Raw genomic sequence first — 18,470 nt, 5'->3', positions numbered from 1 at the left:
TCCTAGAGCTATTTTAATTCCCTACACCCCAGGCTTTGGTCTGTTGGTGCCGCACTGATTCCTGGGGAACTCAGCCAGGGCCAGTTTTCCTGGGACCTGCCCTTCCCTCCCCTCCCCCGTCCCTGGGGCCCGGACCTCCCCTGAAGAATTGCTCTTGATCAATCCACCTGCAGTGCCAGATGGGCCCTGAAGGGGGCGTACAGTCTTCCTCAAGGACTAGACCCTCACATTCTGAATCAGAGTATTTTCCACCTGTAGGCTGCTGAGAAGGAAAGGAAACTCCTTACACTTTTTGAAGTCTTTTCCGTTCATCAGAAAGGCACAGTCAAACCTCCATGGGGTGTGCACCCTACCATCCTGGCCCTTTCTGACTAACTGACCCTTTCAAAGGCATTGGCCCATCTTCTGGGAGTCCTGTTCCTCCAGACAGGATGGCTTTCTTGCATGTGGGGAGAAGTCTGTCACCCTCCCATGTTCCCATTAGCCTCATGAAGGCCTCGTGGCCTCAGGTCCCTGGGATGGTATTTGGAGTCACATGTGTGACATGTGACCCTCTGGCTAAGACATCTGTGTCTGGTCACCATGATTTTTGATTCGGGAGGCGTCATAGCATCTGAAAGTGAAAGAAAAGGAAATGGGGCGGGGTGGGGGGGGAGTCACGAGGCTATGGCTTTGCCTGCAGGGATAAAGTTTGGAAGGCTAAGGAGGCATGCTGAAACAGGGTGTTGGAGAAAAGGCAGCCTGTAAATTTTGCCCCTCTAGTCCCTGGACTAGGAGTCACAGCATCTCCTGAGAACTTGTTGGAACAGAATCTCACACTGCTCACCGCCACATGGTGCACGCTGCACAGCTGCCAGGGTGAGTGCTCATGTGCTGTGTGACCTTGGCCTTTCTAGGCCGTGGGGCACCCTCCTCTTCCTCCCACCAGCCCCCTGCCAGGGAGATGGATGTTGGCATCCCTGGGCTGTAGCTCCTCCCACTGGAACGCCCAGGCCTCTCACACACAGCACTGGCTCCTGGGACTCCCAACATTGCTGCCTCCTCTCCCAGCTCTGGCGTGGCCTGGCAGGGTCCCTAGCCTGCAGAAACCCACACCACCACCCTCAAGCAGAAGCCACAGTTGATCTGACTAGTCAACTGGGGTCACCACCCTCCAGAATACTGGCCTTCTCCAGGGTGAAGTTCATAGCTTTCAGACTCCTGGGCCCTTGGTCCAGTACTGAGCTTATGGTGCATCTGTTCAAAAGTATCACGCTATGAATCCAAAGGGTTTTTGTGTTGTTTTTTTTTTTTATAGCCATGCCCAAGTCCATTCTCTGCCCTGCATGCGGGGGCCACACTGCTCCCAGTCTGGACATGGGCAAGTGCCCAGCACAACCAACCCAGACATCCTCCCCCGTGTCGGCAGGGGATCCATTGAGATACCGGTGCACCAGGGGGAACTGGAGAGGGTAGAGCCCCCAGCCTCTAGTTTAGCACTCCAGGGACAAATGGCCCGGGCTCAGAGGGTAGTTTCCCTCCTGTGGTGGAAACAGTTGGAATTCACAGAAACCCTCTGAGTTCAAGTTCCCCCAGTGTAGAATGAGGACGCAGAACTCCACGGTCTCCAGGGTCCCTCCAATGTAAATACCCACACTGCAAACTCCCTGGGTGTCATCCTGCTCAAAAGAGCTCAGTCCTTGGGTACAGAAGGCGTGTCGGATCTGGATCTTTCAGGCTCTATGGCCTCATTCCGGGGATACCTATTTGCAGCTTAGAGAAAAAGTGCAGAAGTTTTCATCAGAAGGCTCTGGTAGAATGTAATCTGACAGCAGTACTGGGATGATTGGCAAGACACCCAGGAGCCAACAAAATTGAATCCAAAGCTCCAACCACCAGCACCTCAGATACAGGGCTCAGGGAGACCCATGGCACACGGGGTACTGAGAGTTACAGTAGGTGAGAGAAAGCCCCCAGAGCAAGGTTGAATAGACTCATCCTAGGCAAAGAGCCTCAAATCCATCTGTCCATGGGTCCACATCTGACAGACTTGACATGGGCAGCAGCAGCCTTTGGAGGACCTTGCTCAATGCCACAAGGACACTCGCTCTCTCTGCTAGGGGAGGGGAGAATAGAGAGCCAGGACTGCACACAGTCCAGTCCTAAGTGCCTAGCTCAGCAGAGATCAGATGCTTCCTGCCTGGTTGTGCGGAGATAATGGTGAGTCACAGTGAGTTGAGCTCAGCACTCAGGCAGGTTGCCTCTTCAAGTTTCAGACTGAACTACTGGAAGGGGAGGGAGGTAACAGGGAGAAATGAGGAGGTGCAAAGGAGGCTACCCAATGTCTGAGCTCTTCTTGGGGGCTTACTCCTTGAACTCCAGGAGGCCTCTCTCATTCACAGCTTTTGCCAGCATAGGTTGGAGAAATACACTCAGAGGTGCTATGGCAGGAAGTACAATTAGAGACCCCACCTTTAAATATCTAGACATGGATATGGGGAAATGCTCACAGCACTGAAAAAAAAAAAGTCTGGTCATGTGATCCAAGTCTATAGAAGAAAAGATGGCAACACACACATAGAAGTCCAGAGGTCACTGGTTGTCCTGGCACAGCTGGTCCCTCCCTTGACAAGGCTGAGGCCACCCTGTCCCTTGCCATAACAGTTTATTCTCATCGTCCTTGGCAGGGGCGTGTCTGATCCTTCAACTTCCTCAGTCTGCCCACGAGTGGGTGTTTAATTTGTGTTTGCAAATAATGTGTGAATGGAATGGACGATGGATGGGAGGGAGGGAGGGAAGAAGGGAAGGGAGTAGGGAGGCAGGCAAAAGAGTTCAGAGGGAAGGAGACCAAAAAAAAAAAAATCTGTTGTTAATATCTGGATGGCTTGTTTTATCTTTATATACACCTATATTCCAATATTTCACCATTAAAAAGATCACTTTTACAGTAAATACACTTTGTATCGAAATTCTTATTTAGCATGGTTGCCAATGTTGCTTGGCAGCAAGTATCTGCCATTGACAGATAAGAAACTGTCAGCTGCCCTGTTGGATGGGGTGCCGTAGCAAGACTTGGTTGGGTCACCTATAAGCACCAGCGTTGCCTTTGGGAAGTGACCACAAGCCGAGAGGGAAGGACGGGACCTGTGAGGCAAAGCGGAGCATGGGGAACACTCTGCCATTTAAATCAGTCTGAAAGGTTTTTTGTGTTTTTTTTTTTTCCACTAACTTCAAGTCCTATTTTTAACTAAGGAATCCAGAAATCATTGGAGCCAAGGTGGCATTTTCATAACCTGACAGGTTCTTAAATGCTTATAAAAGAAATGAGGCTGAGTTTTTGAAATGGGGCCCCCAAATCTGTGCAAGCTTCCTACATCTAAGGAACAGAAGGACATAATTCCAGGGCTATGGGCCCCACTCAAAGCCAGCCCCTCAAACTGCCCATCATAAGGATGGGAAAAGGGAAGACATCAGAGGGGAAAAGACACCCTTCGTGGGTGCAATACGCCATCCAGCCCAGCGGTGTGCCCTGAGGCTGAACGCATTCTGCTTGTAAGAAATGGATATTGTCTCCAGAAGGAGGAGCTGAGTATCCAGGTAAGCAAAAGGCTTCCACCTCCATCTCCCTCTTTTTCCCCTTTGCTCAGGGGCCGCTTCCATGGACCCAAGCACCATGTACCACTGACTTCTTGGCCCAGGGAAAGAGGATCTCAGGAGACCCCTACTCCCCCCACATGCACACACTCACTCTCTGTGCCTCTGGAATCCCTCCACGGACCTGATTAAGATCAGCGCCCACCCCTCTGCACACCTGGCCCCTGACCTTGAACCAAGTCCCAGACTTGGTGTGGTACCGTGCCTAGCACCCAAGCCGTTAGCACCAGGCAACCCACTGCTAGCTAGCAGGGTATCTGCACAAGTTCATTACCAAAGCTTTGGTTTCCTAACTTTGAAGGTAGAAATGGTAACACGGAAGCTACTTTGCAGTGTTGCTGAAAACATTAACACACATTAACACATTAGCGCAGTGTTGAAATCACTTTACACACATTAACACATCCAATTCACAAGTACCTGGATGAGATCAGTACTGCCATGTCTCTGCTGATACAGATGAGAAAGGGGATCATTGAGGCTTAAAAGACATGACCTTAAAAAGTCACCCAGGTATAAATGTTAGTCCTGGACTCAGTTCCAGGGAGTGTGGTTTTAAGAGCACAAGTTCAGCTTACTACTATACAAATGAGTCTCTTTAAACGCCTGTAAAGTTCTTACCACTGTAACACAGTAAAAGCTCAATGAATATCGGATGCTCTCAGTTGCTGAGGTGAGGACACCTGAATTAAGCAGATACCAGCCGAGACAGGACTCTGGTGGAGACCTCATCTCCCTCACCTCCAACAGCCTTAAAAGCCAGGCTCATGCCTGCCCTCCTAATCCGGGTAGCCCAGCATGTCAGGGCGCTGTGCCTCCAGCTTCCTGAACGTCAAGCACTCCAGACCCTCCTTCCCACCTTGTATCCTGGCAAAAGGACACAACATCACCACCAGCATTGGAGTGAATGCTGGGCAGACAGGGACTGGTACACCTGGCAATGCTCACAAACAAAATTATTAAAATCCATTTCCTCAGCTACTTTATGTGGTGCTTACACAACTTGGCTGTTCTTCCCTTTCTGTTCTAGAATATGTCTAGTAATTATTTCCCACAGGTTGTGACTCTAGCTATAAAGTAAGGAGAGAAAAGGACAGAGATGCTTACCAAGACCATGGGGGAATGGGAAGGGAGAATGAGCTAACAGGGTGGTTGACAAGGCAGCTGAATCAATGATGGGCCCAAAATCTTATAACATGAAGACACAGTCATTACAAAGAGAAACAGGTGACCACGGAGCAGTGGCAGTCTCCAGCTTACCTCTCCAGCCTTGATGAGAAAAAAGAGATGTTGTTCCAGGAAATTCAGTCCCATAAATTCAATGCCAACACACAAGTAAAAAGAGCAAGAGTTAAAGGAGAAGGAAATAAGCTTTCTGAATTTTGCCAGGACAAAATGGGGACTGTATGACCTATTGACTCAAACCCACAGTCCTATTCTAGAGGGGGAGGATGGGATTATAAGGGAAAGCCCAGGAGCTCGGTTTGGGGTACGTGACCAAGTGCTGGCCTTGGTTATTGGTGCCACATCTCTGAAGTTGGCATGTCTTATTTGACAGAGGTTTGCTCCTTCCTGGCAGTCAGAGAGAGATGTGGGGGATGGGGGGAGGAGTTTCCTAGAAAAAATAGACTATTAACCTTGGGCTCCCAAAGAGAGAGAGACAGAGAATAAAAATGTCACTTTAACGAACATAGCAAAATTAACCAGCAGTGCAAGCTGGCTACAATCAAAAGTTTTTCCTTTTATAGTCCTGGTTATGTGGACAGTCTTCCCCCAGAACTAGGTCCCTAGTTGGCAAATGGCCTGTGGTAACATGGCAGGCCTGGAGTGGGCTCTCTGTGATGAGATCAGAACTTACAGGGAAACCAGGTGTGCTATTTCCCTGAGTGCACAGCCCAAGAGGGGTCCCAGGTGAGTTCATCCACCCCTACTATTTGCCAGGCCCCAGGCCTGGCCTGCAGCCCTCAATCTTTCTCCCTCCATTGCCATCTGCGGCTCATTACCAGGGGTTTGACACACGTGTGTGGACAGTGCAGTCTGCATAGCGGTGGTCCCATCCCTGCCACATCCCAGTCACCTGGCCACTCTTGGCCTTAGACATGAGCACAGGAATATCCCTAGGGAAGACAAACCCAGCACAGACTCTGAAATCAGCTCAGGGCATTTGGGCAAAGTATTCCAGGACCCAGGTGCCCTGGTGAAATCTAGAAAGAGAAGGGCATGGGCACCATGGGGCACTGTCCCCTCACCTGCAGATGCCTTTCCACATCACAATCTGAGTTGGGTGCCTCTTAGGACATGACCTTAAATGTCCTTGGCCCATAACTCAGACATCTTAGACCATCCCAAGGGTATACTCTTCGAATCTCAGAAGGAAAGTTTCCTAACAATCCCACTCAGGAAGAAGTACTGGAGGAGGCAGCAGGCTGGTGGTTTGAGACCTGCCTTTTATAAACCAAGTGATTTGGGGCAGTGACTGACCTCCCTAGACCTATTCCTGCACACCCACAATGAAGGCAAATGCTAACCCCACCATGTTGCCGGTAGGACTCAGAGGTTGTTAAGATGTCAGGCAAATGAAGAAGAATGAAATGTTATCATTCGCTGGTAAATGGATGGAATTGGAGAACATCATTCTGAGTGAGGTTAGCCTGGCTCAAAAGACCAAAAATCGTACGTTCTCCCTCATATGTGGACATTAGATCAAGGGCAAACACAACAATGGGATTGGACTTTGAGCACATGATAAAAGCGAGAGCACACAAGGGAGGGATGAGGATAGGTAAGACACCTAAAAAACTAGCTAGCATTTGTTGCCCTTAACGCAGAGAAACTAAAGCAGATACCTTAAAGCAACTGAGGCCAATAGGAAAAGGGGAACAGGTACTAGAGAAAAGGTTAGATCAAAAAGAATTAACCTAGAAGGTAACACCCACGCACAGGAAATCAATGTGAGTCAATGCCCTGTATAGCTATCCTTATCTCAACCAGCAATAACCCTTGTTCCTTCCTATTATTGCTTATACTCTCTCTACAACAAAATTAGAAATAAGGGCAAAATAGTTTCTGCTGGGTATTGAGGGGGGGAGAGGGAGGGGGTGGAGTGGGTGGTAAGGGAGGGGGTGGGGGCAGGGGGGAGAAATGACCCAAGCATTGTATGCACATATGAATAATAAAAGAAAAATGAAAAAAAAAAGATGTCAGGCAAATAGGAACTACTTTCTTATGGACAGGTGGGGAAAGGGACATGGCAAAATGGACATAGGCCTGGGACTTGTGGAAACAATCACAGAACCACCACATCTGTTCCAAGGATAACACCTAGTGGACCAGCTGAAGAACTGAAGAAGAAATTGCTTGCAAAGGCACTGAGCACACAGGAGGAACTCAAAGCCTGCTGATAGGGGTGACTACCCCCAGGTGTCCTCTGGGTCAGACACCTATAGCATGTACTTTGCTAAATTACACCTTTTTAATGATCACAATAACCAATGCCGTAAGCTTGCCCCACATCACAGGTGGGGAAAGTAAAACCAAGGTACAGTCCACAAGCAGCAAGGCCAGAAATCAGGTGACAGTCTGTCCTCATCCTGCTGCTTCCCCCACGACGGTCAGCACCACCCCGATGGTTTTCTTGCAGACTCTTAAGATAATTCATAACACATTTACCTACTCACAAAAGGGCACCTGCTCACAGCGCCTGGTGCCAGATGAGCCATTTGAACACTTAAACCAGAGACTGTCGGCCACCTGCTTTGCCAACAGGTACACACAATCTCTTTTGTGTTCCCATCCACATCAAATTGGCTCATCAAAAAACCCATCTCCGGGAGGATTGTGCTTTGCTGGTAAGCTGACCCACTGAACCTAAGAAGAAATAACACTCAGCTTTGAGGCAGTTTACAAGGAGAGTCACAAATGGGAATTCTTAGCCCAAAGACTCAGGTAGCAAGGCACAGTGTGACTCGTGACAACCTGGAACGTTCACATCTATTTGCCTCCCTACAATAATGGAAAATATAAAAACTTTCACGAGTTGAATGCTGGGTACCGTACACTGAGTCTACATCAAGTGTTCTTGAATTCTCTGATAAAAACCACAAGGAATTAATGGCACTCCTGGATTGGAGGTCAGAACTGGCTCCCACCCATCACCAGGAGCAGATAGAGCCTTGCCTGGTACTGTGGTACAAGATACCTCCAGGTCCCCAGAGCTGTCCCCTGTCCCACATACACAAATCATTTATTTACGTAAGAACAGACTGAACCCAAATCCCTCTGGAGACACAGGAAGCTGCCAGTGATTAAAACACAAGCCATATTTTCATGTGCAAGTTCACAATGCTTATGAGGAGAGGTGCAGGACAGGTGGGTGATTGGAGAGGGCTCAGTCCAGTGAGGTGACATGGAATCAGTACACTGATGATGCTGGTAGCACAGCCCTGCCTACCCCTCCCCTACCCTCTAGGAGGTTCCGCTCTCCTGAGATGGCTCTTGTAGCCAAAGTCTCACCATAAGTTTAGGACACTGGTGTGCAACACCCCCCTACACCCTCCCTGGGATGGGGACTTGAGTGTCATTTTCTCTATTCCTCCCTAAATTCAAGAATCAAACTGAATCAGGGGTCCTGCTCACCCCTCTCCCCGACGGGCTGGCTCATCCCTGGGTGTCAGGAGGAACCAGAGTGGCAGAAAAGCACTTGGAGGTAAAGAAGGCTACAGACAGGCAAAGGCCAGTAGGTCACACCCTCCAGCTTCATGGTAATGTCCAAAGTCACCATGTTTGAATGGAAGTGAGTGAGCGTTTCTTTTTGCCTGTACCTACCTAGGGGTTAATCCAGACTGGGCCTATCCAACCCACATTCGTAAACGGCTGAGCAGAGTCAGCTGAGACAGAAGTCAAAAAGTCTTTGACATGACTGGGTCTGTTCTCTGCAGATATCCCAAGAGACTCCAGATGCAATGAGGGCTCAGTATTTCCTAACCAAAGAGCCAGCTTCCAGGGACCGATCAAAGAGCCTACAAGTGTGTTATGCAAAGACAGCGAGTTTTCCCCCAGCACTATCCCAGTCTTAGGCCTTTTTCTAAGTCACCAGGCCCCACACACCCACCTGGGCCCCCTGCCCACCCTCCTCCACAGCCCGAATTCCCAACCACAGAAGAAAGGCACCTTTCTGGCCTCCACCAGAAAACACTCAAACTCAACACACATGTGGTTCACCTCTAAAGGGTCTTTATTTAAGTGCCTGTGGTGCTGAGGTTCCATCAAGGGTTTAGAAGGTCATTGTCGTGGCCTCTCCCACCAGGACCTGTGGCGAGTGCCTGGCAGGCAGACCTGGATCCGTGGCTTTTCTCCATAAGGCAGAAGAATCCAGCTTTTCCAGCCATTCAGCTGCAGCCATGGGACATGCCGAGAGCCGGAGTTCCAGTTCAGAGGCTGGGAGGGCACACAGCTGTGAGGTGGCCCAGCCTCCTAGAGTCACCACTCTGGCCGTGATGGAGGAGAGAGATAAAAGCAGCCACAGTGGCTGATTCCAGTCCCACCCCTCTGGCAAACAGGGTGGATGAGGGAGAAGAAAAATCAACAAAGAAGTGGCTCTAGGTCTGGAATGTTCTCTGTCCTGCAGAGGCCAAAGAGACTAGAGGTGCCCAGGAGCCAGGGCAGCCCCTTTACCACCTAGTGGGGTTTTTTTTTTTTTGGGGGGGAGGGGGGTGCAGTACTAAGTTTTGAACTCAGGGCCTTGTACTTTCTAGACAGGTGCTGTACCACTTGAGCCACACCCCCAGCCCTTTTTGCTTTAGTTATTTTTCAGACAGGGTCTCCCGCTTTTTGGCTGGGGCCACCTTGGATCTCGATCCTCTTACCTACCCATACCTTCTGAGTAGCTGGGATTACCACCATACCTGGTCCCTCTTTCCTACTGCCTCCACAAGAGCCCCTCTCAGGAAACAGAAGAGACCGAACATACGGGTGACTGAGGAAAATGTGGGAGGTTTTCATCCTGGGCAATGGAGCCAGGCAATAAACAGGCAAATGCATGACTCTGAACAATGCCGGAAAGGAAAAGAAGGGATGAAAAAAAAAAAAAAAACAAGTATCTCTCTAGACAGATGAGACCCCCCCCACACCCAGGGTCCCAAAGGCACTGCTAGTAGACTTGAGCATCTGGGGTGCAGCAATAGGGAAGAAGAGCTAAGTGGGAGGCCTCCATCAACCTGAGACGTGGGCCCGAGGCCCTGTTTCCAGAAGGGTATCTCTGGGTAATGTCACTTCACCAGTTCCCAGGTGAAGCACCTACCTGTGGAGGGGCTTCAGTCCACCCTGGCCTGGCCTGACTTCCAACACAGTCCCTGACGCTTTTCTTTTCTCAGCCAACCAAGCCATCATTCGCTTAAATTACCACAGTGATTTTTCTACAATTATATTTCTAAAACAAATGACATGGAACTATGACAGGGTAGAGAAACACCAAAAAATAAAAATGAAAAAATATATTACTAACCAAAAGCTTCCTAGGGCTTTCCACTCCCTTGAGGGCAGCTATTTGAGATACAACCACACCCAGGTGTGCACATTTTGTTTCCCTGACACTTGAAATTCAAAATTCTTTGTGAATTAGCCATGATTCTTATTTCTGCCAAGACCCCTGTAAAGAAGGAGGCAGGAGGAGAAAGTCACATCTTGTACATTTGTGGTGGGGGCTGACCAGTTGCAAAGTTGAAATTTCACTCCAGCCATCACCCTAAAATACATCCAGAACTGACGACGAAGCCCAAGGGACCACTGAAGGGTCAGCAGTCCAGCAGTAGATTTGGGACAGCAGGGTGTCAGGAATTCCAAACACACAGCTAAAGACACTCCCGTCATCTTTTAGATTCGTGATCCTTCTCATAGCACTTTCACTATCATCAAAAAAAAATTCTTTTACATCAATGCTTCTAGTCTTTGCCCCTTAAGAAGGCAGAAAACCTCTTAACGGTGTGTGTGGGGGGGTGACCTTTCAAAGGGGTGCCCAAAGGGTAAGCAGAGGCAACTTTAGTGTGGTGATTTGGAAGCAAGCTTTGCCGGTGACATTCTGAGACTGCAGCCAGAGTTTTGTGAATAAACATTTGTTTTGGCTTCAACCCTTCAGACAAGAGGCAGCTCCCAGATTCTTCACTTGCAGCTGGCCAAGTTCCCACAGGATGTGAACATGCGAAAAAACAGGTTTTACCTGAAAGATAAGAGGAAGGATAAGAATCAGTGCCTACCAGCAGAACACGGGGCTCACCTGACCCCTTCCTAACAGTCCCCATCCCTTGGACCACCCTGCCTCACTGTCCTTCCTGCATCTTTTTAGCTCTTGAAAACTACACACTCCCCAACCACAGGGCCTTTGAACGTGCTGTTTGGAAGGCACATGCTACTCTTCCAAGTAACTCGTTCCCTCTCCACACAGACCCCTCATACACAACCTCTTTTCTCCTTGTATCCCTCCTTCTGAGCCCATCCCACAGGACTCAGAAAACTTATTTTTGTAAAAGTCCAAGCATAAATATTTTAAACTTTTCATATCCACAGTCTCTTTGGCAACTGCTCAACACTGTTGTGACAGGAAAAACAGCCACAGATAACATAGAACGCTTGGGCACAGCTGCGTTCCAGGAAAACTTTATAGACACTGAAAATTGAATTGCATATTACTTTAATGTGTCATGAAACAGTCTTCTTCTTTCAGTTCTTTTTGCAACCATTAAATGTAGAAATCATTCTTGGCTCATGAACTGTTGCTACAGGATGCATCTGGAATGTCCACCCAAAGGCCCACGAGTTAAAGGCTTAGTTTCCAGCTGGGTGCTATTGGGAGGTGGCGGGTCCTTTAAGAGGTGGGGCCTAGTAGAAGATCTTTAGGTCATTGGGGGTGTGTCCCCATTGAGGATTATGGGACCCCAGTCTCTCCACCTCGTGACGAGGTGGGCAGTTTTGCTCCACCACATGCCCCTGCCGTGACGTGCTGTCACACCACACACCCAAAGCAATCGGGCCAGTCCATCGTGGATTGAAAGCTTCAAAACTGCCGGCCAAAATAACGCTTTTCTCTTGTTTAAGTTGATTGTCTCAGGCATTTTGTCAGAGTACTGGAAAGTTGAGTGACAGCACCATAACAGATGTGGCCCACGGGCAGTGGTTTGTTGACCCCCTGTTTTATGTATCTGACTGGGGTCTGTGTCTTGCTTAGACTGAGAGCTCACACAGCAAGATCCCCAGCTAAGCTTGCTGGTCTTCAGACTCGAGCATCAACGCGGTGTCAGACACCGTCCGGGGACAAGAAATAACTGTGCAATGAGTGACAGTTTAAAACCTCAAATCTAAGCCAGGCACTGGTAACTCACACCTGTAATCCCAGCTACGTGGGAGGCTGAGATTGGGAGGACTGCCGTTCACCGGCAGCTCAGGCAAATAGTGTTCAAGACCATCATCTCCACCAATAGCATGTCTGTCATCCCAGGGACGGCAGGAAGTGGAAAACAGGATTACAGTCCTGTCTGGCCTGGGCAAACGGCAAGACCCTATCCCCAAAACAACCTGAGCAAACAGGACAAGAGGTGTGGCTCAAATGGTAGAGCACCTGTTCTGCAAGCATGAGGCTCTGAGTTCAAATCCTAATACTACAAAAACAAAAAACAGCTGAATCTCTTCAAAATCTTTAAAGAGACATAGAAAAAAACGGGGAAACTGCTATCATTTGGCATTCAATTGTGGGCATCATAAAAGCACACAGGTAAAAATTTAAATCTCACAAAATTTCAAGACTGGCAAAGCTTTCAAAGACTAAGCCAAGAGCCAGGCCAGAGTGCAGGGGGCTGATGTCCGCTGCAACTGCTCGCCAGGTCCCAGGTCAACCAGGTGCAAAAGCCACACAAGCAACATCAGAATGCCTCTTGAAATACAGAACCAGACACAGATGTGCGTGTAAACAAAAGCTGCCAGCAGCGGCTCGCTGCACCTAGGAGGACCAGGTGCCAGGATCAGCTCAGGTGTGAATTCTACACCACCGACACCGGCAATAGGCAGCTGCTCTGGTGAGCCTGTGTCTTATGGGAGGCCCCAAGAGCACCCTGGGGGAGCCTCTTACCAGGCCCCGCACCCCTCAGGGTGCTTGCTGCCTGTGTGTGTGCCCCTCGTACCTGTGAAAACGAGGCCAAGTGGAACACAGCAGACAGGGGGTGCCCACCACTCATCACAAACTCCTCACCTGTCCTCAACTACTTCCTTGGCACAACTAGACCTCCAGCACATGGGCAGAAGGGCCTTGTGAGCCCACCCAGTGTGGGGTCCCTAGGAAGTAGACACAATGCTCTCATTCCAGGATGTGCAAGTCAGGTCTGCTTTCTCCCATTCCCAACCCACCCCGCAGGGGCCACGACTGCAGAGAACCCCAGAATGTCCTTGTTCCCAAGACAAGCCACCAGGCATGGTCCCCAGCACTGTCACAGAAATCTCACTGGTTTCTACTTCTATCCTGCAGGAAGTTATCCACAGGCAGAGGGTGGGGGCAGGAGGCAGGCATGTTTAGAATTCAGATCCATACTCAAGTGGAACCATATCTCCCCATGGAAGAAGCAGGGCACACACACCCATTTTTGGCAAAGGCAGGGCTGGCAGGAGCAGGGTGCTCTAGCAGACAGCATACCTTTGGACTGTACTGTCACAGCTGCGGGCTGTATCTGCCTCGCCCTGGGGACACCTAGAGGGTGTAACAAAAGAATCCTGCAACAAACAAGGGAGGCACACTGTACCAAAACCTCCGCTGCAACTGCTCGCCAGGTCCCAGGTCAACCAGGCGCAAAAGCCACACAAGCAACATCAGAATGCCTCTTGAAATACAGAACCAGCTCAAAATCCCAGCGCTCTCTGTACTCCATTTAGCTATCAGTTCTTGCTTATAAGTACCCTTTTTATGTACAGATCTAGAAACTGGTTTTCTGGCCCTGAGCACTGGGCGGGGAGGTGGTCTCATCTCCTGGATTATGGCACCCAAGCTCTGTGGAGCACAAAGAAAGCTGTCATCATATCTTCCTCTACATTCTCTACCTGGCTGACCCACCCAGGCTCCAAGTCACAGGTGTTATCAGAAAGTTACACGTGTCATCATAAGAAGCAGGTTACTGCCTCATTGCCCAGCACCAAAAAAACTGTTTTCTCTTTCCCTCAAAGAACCTAAAATTATGATTCAACTACACCTGATTTAAATGTAGTTTGTTTCCTAGAGAGAACCAAAACCATTTGCTTGAGCTATATCATAATAGGGAAAAACAAGTCCCAGAGAACAGACTATTAACGTGCAGACAAAGAAAAGTCTCTACATCGAACATGACACTGGTCTGAGAACCTTGGTTCTTTCATACTCATTGACCTGAAAAGTTGCTTGCAATACGCTGTTCAGGTGCAAAGCTGTTGCAAATAGTCTTTGTAACATGATCCTGTTTGAAGAAAGAGAGAAAAATCCGCAGATGTGTACTCACGCACACTCTAGTGGTTACCACTAAGCAGTGAGATGAGGGGTGAGCTTGTTTTGCTTTGTTTCTTATCCGGGGTTTCCACAACGAGCATTCCAGATGGAATAAGTAATGCTACCTCTACCCAGTCCAGACACAGGCCAATAATAAAAGGTACAATACTGGGATCTGTGGAAAGATGGTCCAATCTAACCCCGACTTCTTGATCTATAACATTTCATCTCTCCACAAGGTCACGATGCTCCAGTCAGCAAAATTCAAACCATCTGTAAACTCTGTTTTTTTAATACTGGGATTTGAACTCAGGGCCTCACACTTGCTAGGGAGGCGCTCTACCACTTGAGCCCACTCCGCCAACACAATCTATAAGCTGTTAGATGCAAATGCTGCCTCTTTTGAGAATTAAAGTTCACAGAGTAAAAGGGTCGTCTCTGGGCCTGAGGACAACAGTGGTTTGGCATCTAGTGAGTCACCTCCAAGTTCACTGGCATCCCGGTTTTATTTCAACCACAAACAGCACACACTTCTCGTGGGAGCCCCCTGAGTTCAGTACTCCAGGATAAGTGGGGAGACAGGGTTGTGCCTGGCAGTGATGACGAATATCTACGGGAAGCAGCTAATGCAGACAAGGAGCAGGATGAATGCTTCTGCCAGATAAGACGTCTGACAATGGCTGGCCTAAATAGTCAGTGGGAGAAGTTACAAAAACGAAACAGAACACACCCAAAGAAAGTTTAAGAGGGGATGCAGAAAAAACTAAAAATTGAAAAGCTGGTTCTTTGCATAGACTTAATAAAATTAAATTGGTTAGGAATGCAAAAGGCAGCCCAAATTACAAAGATTTACAAGATGATAATAAAAGAATATTGGGAAGCTGGATGCTGTGGTGCACACCTGTAATCCCAGCACTTGGGAGGCTAAGACAGGAGGATGGTGAGTTTCAGGCCAGCCTGAATTACCAAACAAGACCCTGTCTCAAAAAACAACACAAAACACTATTAGAAACAACTTTAGTCAAAGAACACATTTGGAAACTCAGATGAAATGGACAAAGTCCAGAAAAACACAACTCATCCAAACTGACCCAAGAAGAAATAAAGACTAAATAGTCCTGCAATTATTCAAAAATCTGAAGGTCAACAGTTAAAAAACTCTTCACACAAAGGCAGCATCAGGCCCAGCCAGTGTTAATATGCTCCAAATATTTAGGAAGCAAATGATTCCAATCTGATACAAAGTAATTCCACAGAAAAGGAAAAGTCTTTTTTTCTTGGTGGTACTGGGATTTGAACTCAGAGCCTTACACTGTTAGGCAGGCGCTCTGTGGCCTCCCAGCCCCATTTTCCTCTCTCTTAGTGACTGATATATGGTCTGTTCTGTTTTGCTGTTAGCCTATTTGTCAGGCTTTGGGGAGAATTGTACTAGACTCATAAAACGAGCAAGCAGCAACACATTTCAGTATTTTCCTGCTGGTGGAGTGGCTCAAGTGGTAGAGCACCTGCCTAGCAAGCATGAGGCCCTGAGTTCAAACCCCAGTGCCACCAAAAAAAGAAAAAAAGAGACAAGAATGTCCTAAACAAATATTAGCAAACTGAATGCAGCGATGCATACAAAAAAGCTGAATATGACCAAGCTTTTTTTTTTTAATCACAGGTATGGGAAACTGATTGACTACTAGAAAATTACTGAAAATAAAATCACCACCTTAACAGATTAAAGGAAACACTATGACCCCAGCAGAGCTAGAAAAGGCATTTACTAAAATCCAACATTAGCACACAAAGAATAGAGGAAAACTTACCAGGGCAGAAAAAAAAATCCACAAAAAAACTAGACCAAACACTACTCTTAGCATACATTTTTAAGATCAAGAATAAGACAAAATGCCTGTGATCACCACTTCTACTTAACATTGACTTAGAGGCTGAGAGTAGGAAGAGGCTAAAAAAGAGATCAAATGTTTTAAGGGCTGGAGAGGAGGAAGAGGGGGCAGGGACCCTCACTACCTCTCAGAAGAGTCAACGACAAAGGCCTTGTTTTTCCCCGGTTTCACCTACAAGAGTCAATGGGATTCCAATCAAAACCTGAGTCTGACAGCTGATTTAAGCAGATGGACCAAAGGCAAAGGACAGCCAAGATGGTACTGGAAGAATGTAGCTCAGTAGGTGTGAAAGGCTTGACTTCCAGGGACAGGGAAGCCACTGAACGGGAAGGATGCAGAATGGAACCCAGCCTGGTTGTGCTTCTCCTACTCCCCGTGGCGTCATGCAAGCCATTCCCTCTCCGAGCCTTCTAGCCCCCAGCTCTTAGGCCAGAATGTCACATGTTCAAAGCAGATCCCCCAAGAACCTGAAGGCACACTGTGAAGGTCAAGGTCATTCTGCCTTTCCTACACAGCATCATGAGGAAGCACAGCCATCTGGAGCTCATTGGCAAATTCCATCCACGCACCCACGGCTGGAAGAGATGTTTCTCTCTGGGTGCGCAGCGTGGGGCGCATGCAGCTGCTTGGGCCAGGTGTGTCCCTCCCTGCAAGCTTGTGGTCTTGAGTGGGACCCTTCCTTTCCTGACTTTGCATTCTCATTTGAGAAGACCAGGGACTAAGCATTTCTCTAGTAGCACCCCCTGCCCCATTTCTCGGTGCTATGGGACCTGGGGAGGGATCAGACCAGATGCCTCAGAAGCAAAATGACCCAAGGTCCAACACGTAACCAGAGAGCAAGGTCACACGGACACCATGGCCCAGGTTCACCGTGCTCTGACAGGCGAACAGGTCCACCCACCTGACCCCTGGAGCCCAGAAGGAAACCTCAGTCCCCACCCGCACCTGTATTTGATGTCAAATACTGTAGCGTCCTCGTCCTCGTCGTCCTCCTCATTCAGCGGGGCCATTTCCACACGCTCGGCAGGAGTGGTGATAATGTCATATTTGCGAGTCTTCTTTAACCTCCTTCCCAACCTGGAAGAGAGCCACACTCATGAGAATACAGCTGGAAGAGAGAGAGACATCCAGGAGGTGACACAGGCATGACAGCCACCGCTGAGCTGTGGGCAAACTTCCTCCCATCTGAGGGCACCATGGTCCACACCGAAGGCAACACACGCTGACCCTAGGACACCTGGTTAAGACCCCAGCAGCCTGAGGACCTCAAGCAAGTTATGACCTCATCATCCTTATGATGGTCACACACAAAGCAGAGATAACCCGCCCTGAGCACCCCAGACTCAGTAATCAAGATAATCTATGCGTGCAATACTTTTAAAAAGGCAAAATTCATGCAAAAAAAACCATAATGAACAAAAGATCAAAACAGCCAAGTGAAGAAAGGACCCAGCACAGCCTGGCTGGCAGTTGTGTATGCTGCCTGATTGGCCAGTGAAGGGGACCTGGGTCAGAGCTCAGTCATACTGTACTAGTGTGATGTGGGCGGGGGGAGCCAGTCCCCTCATTAGTAAAACAGGACAGGAATGGTCTTCAGGAGGACCACCTGAGATGGGTCTTAACAAGCTCGAGTGCAGGGGCCCGTGGCTAAAGTCACCCTTAGTAACGGCAATGAAAGTAAATTAAAGTCAAACATGCTCTGTCCTCTCTGTCATGACAAGGACATGTGAAAGTGAGTCAATATTGTCTCCATCCTGAGAATTTATGACGAGAGCAGTTGTAACACTGCGCTTTTACCTTTGGGGTAGCACAGGGTCAGCACGGGCCACAGCAAAAAGGGCTTTCAGTCACTATCACAAGAATCCCAGCATGAAGGCTGCAATTTCATTGATCCAGGGTATGGCTGGAACCGTGCAATGTCACCAAGAAAAACACTCTGATTGCATCTGTTTCTCCAAGATCCTGGACCTTTTCCTGATTGGCTCTGTGTTTTCTGCTGGCTCTTCTTTTTAAAAAATATTTGTTGGGTTGGCTGAGTGACGCAAATGGTAGAGCACCTGCCTAGCAAGTGTGAGGCCCTGAGTTCAAACCCCAGTGCCACAAAAAAAAAAGCCCTCTTTAGCCAGGCACTGGTGGCTCACACCTATAATCCTAGCTATTCAGAAGGCAGAGATCAGAAGGATTGAGGTTCAAAGCCAGCGCCAGGTAATAGTTTGTGAGACCCTATCTCAAAAAAATAATAATAAAATCACAGAAAAAGGTCTGGTAGAGTGACTAAAGGAGTAGGAGTACCTGTCTAGAAAGCATGGGGTCCTAAACCTTAGTACTGCCAAACATATATGTCTCCCATGGAGACTACGTCAAAGACACAGGTGAGATCCTTTTGCCTCCTGCACACAGAAACTCTTCCATAAATTTGTAAAAAGAATGAAAACAGAACTCGACTTTCAGGTTTT

At 48.4% G+C, this 18,470-nt stretch overlaps 1 protein-coding gene and 1 non-coding gene across 2 annotated transcripts in view; one reads left to right on the top strand and one right to left on the bottom strand.

Moving 5' to 3' along the window:
* Window positions 1-8,848: 8,848 nt before the first annotated feature.
* Window positions 8,849-18,470, bottom strand: part of Fam174b (family with sequence similarity 174 member B) — a 28,643-nt gene continuing 19,021 nt past the window's right edge. The window contains exons 2-3 of the mRNA XM_020154401.2: window positions 16,960-17,091; window positions 8,849-10,846 (exon numbers count right to left, since the gene is read on the bottom strand). Coding sequence (XP_020009990.1) covers window positions 10,843-10,846; window positions 16,960-17,091 — 136 coding nt within the window. The 3' untranslated portion in view covers window positions 8,849-10,842. The remainder of the gene's footprint in view (window positions 10,847-16,959; window positions 17,092-18,470) is intronic.
* Trnaa-agc (transfer RNA alanine (anticodon AGC)) lies at window positions 15,604-15,676 on the top strand. Its single transcript has one exon. It is a non-coding gene; the product is annotated as a tRNA-Ala (tRNA).

Source organism: Castor canadensis, chromosome 19 (genome assembly GCF_047511655.1).
Source record: "Castor canadensis chromosome 19, mCasCan1.hap1v2, whole genome shotgun sequence".
Classification (NCBI taxonomy): domain Eukaryota; kingdom Metazoa; phylum Chordata; class Mammalia; order Rodentia; family Castoridae; genus Castor; species Castor canadensis.
The sequence above is the reverse complement of the archived record's forward strand: the minus strand, read 5'-3'. Positions and strand labels throughout refer to the sequence as shown.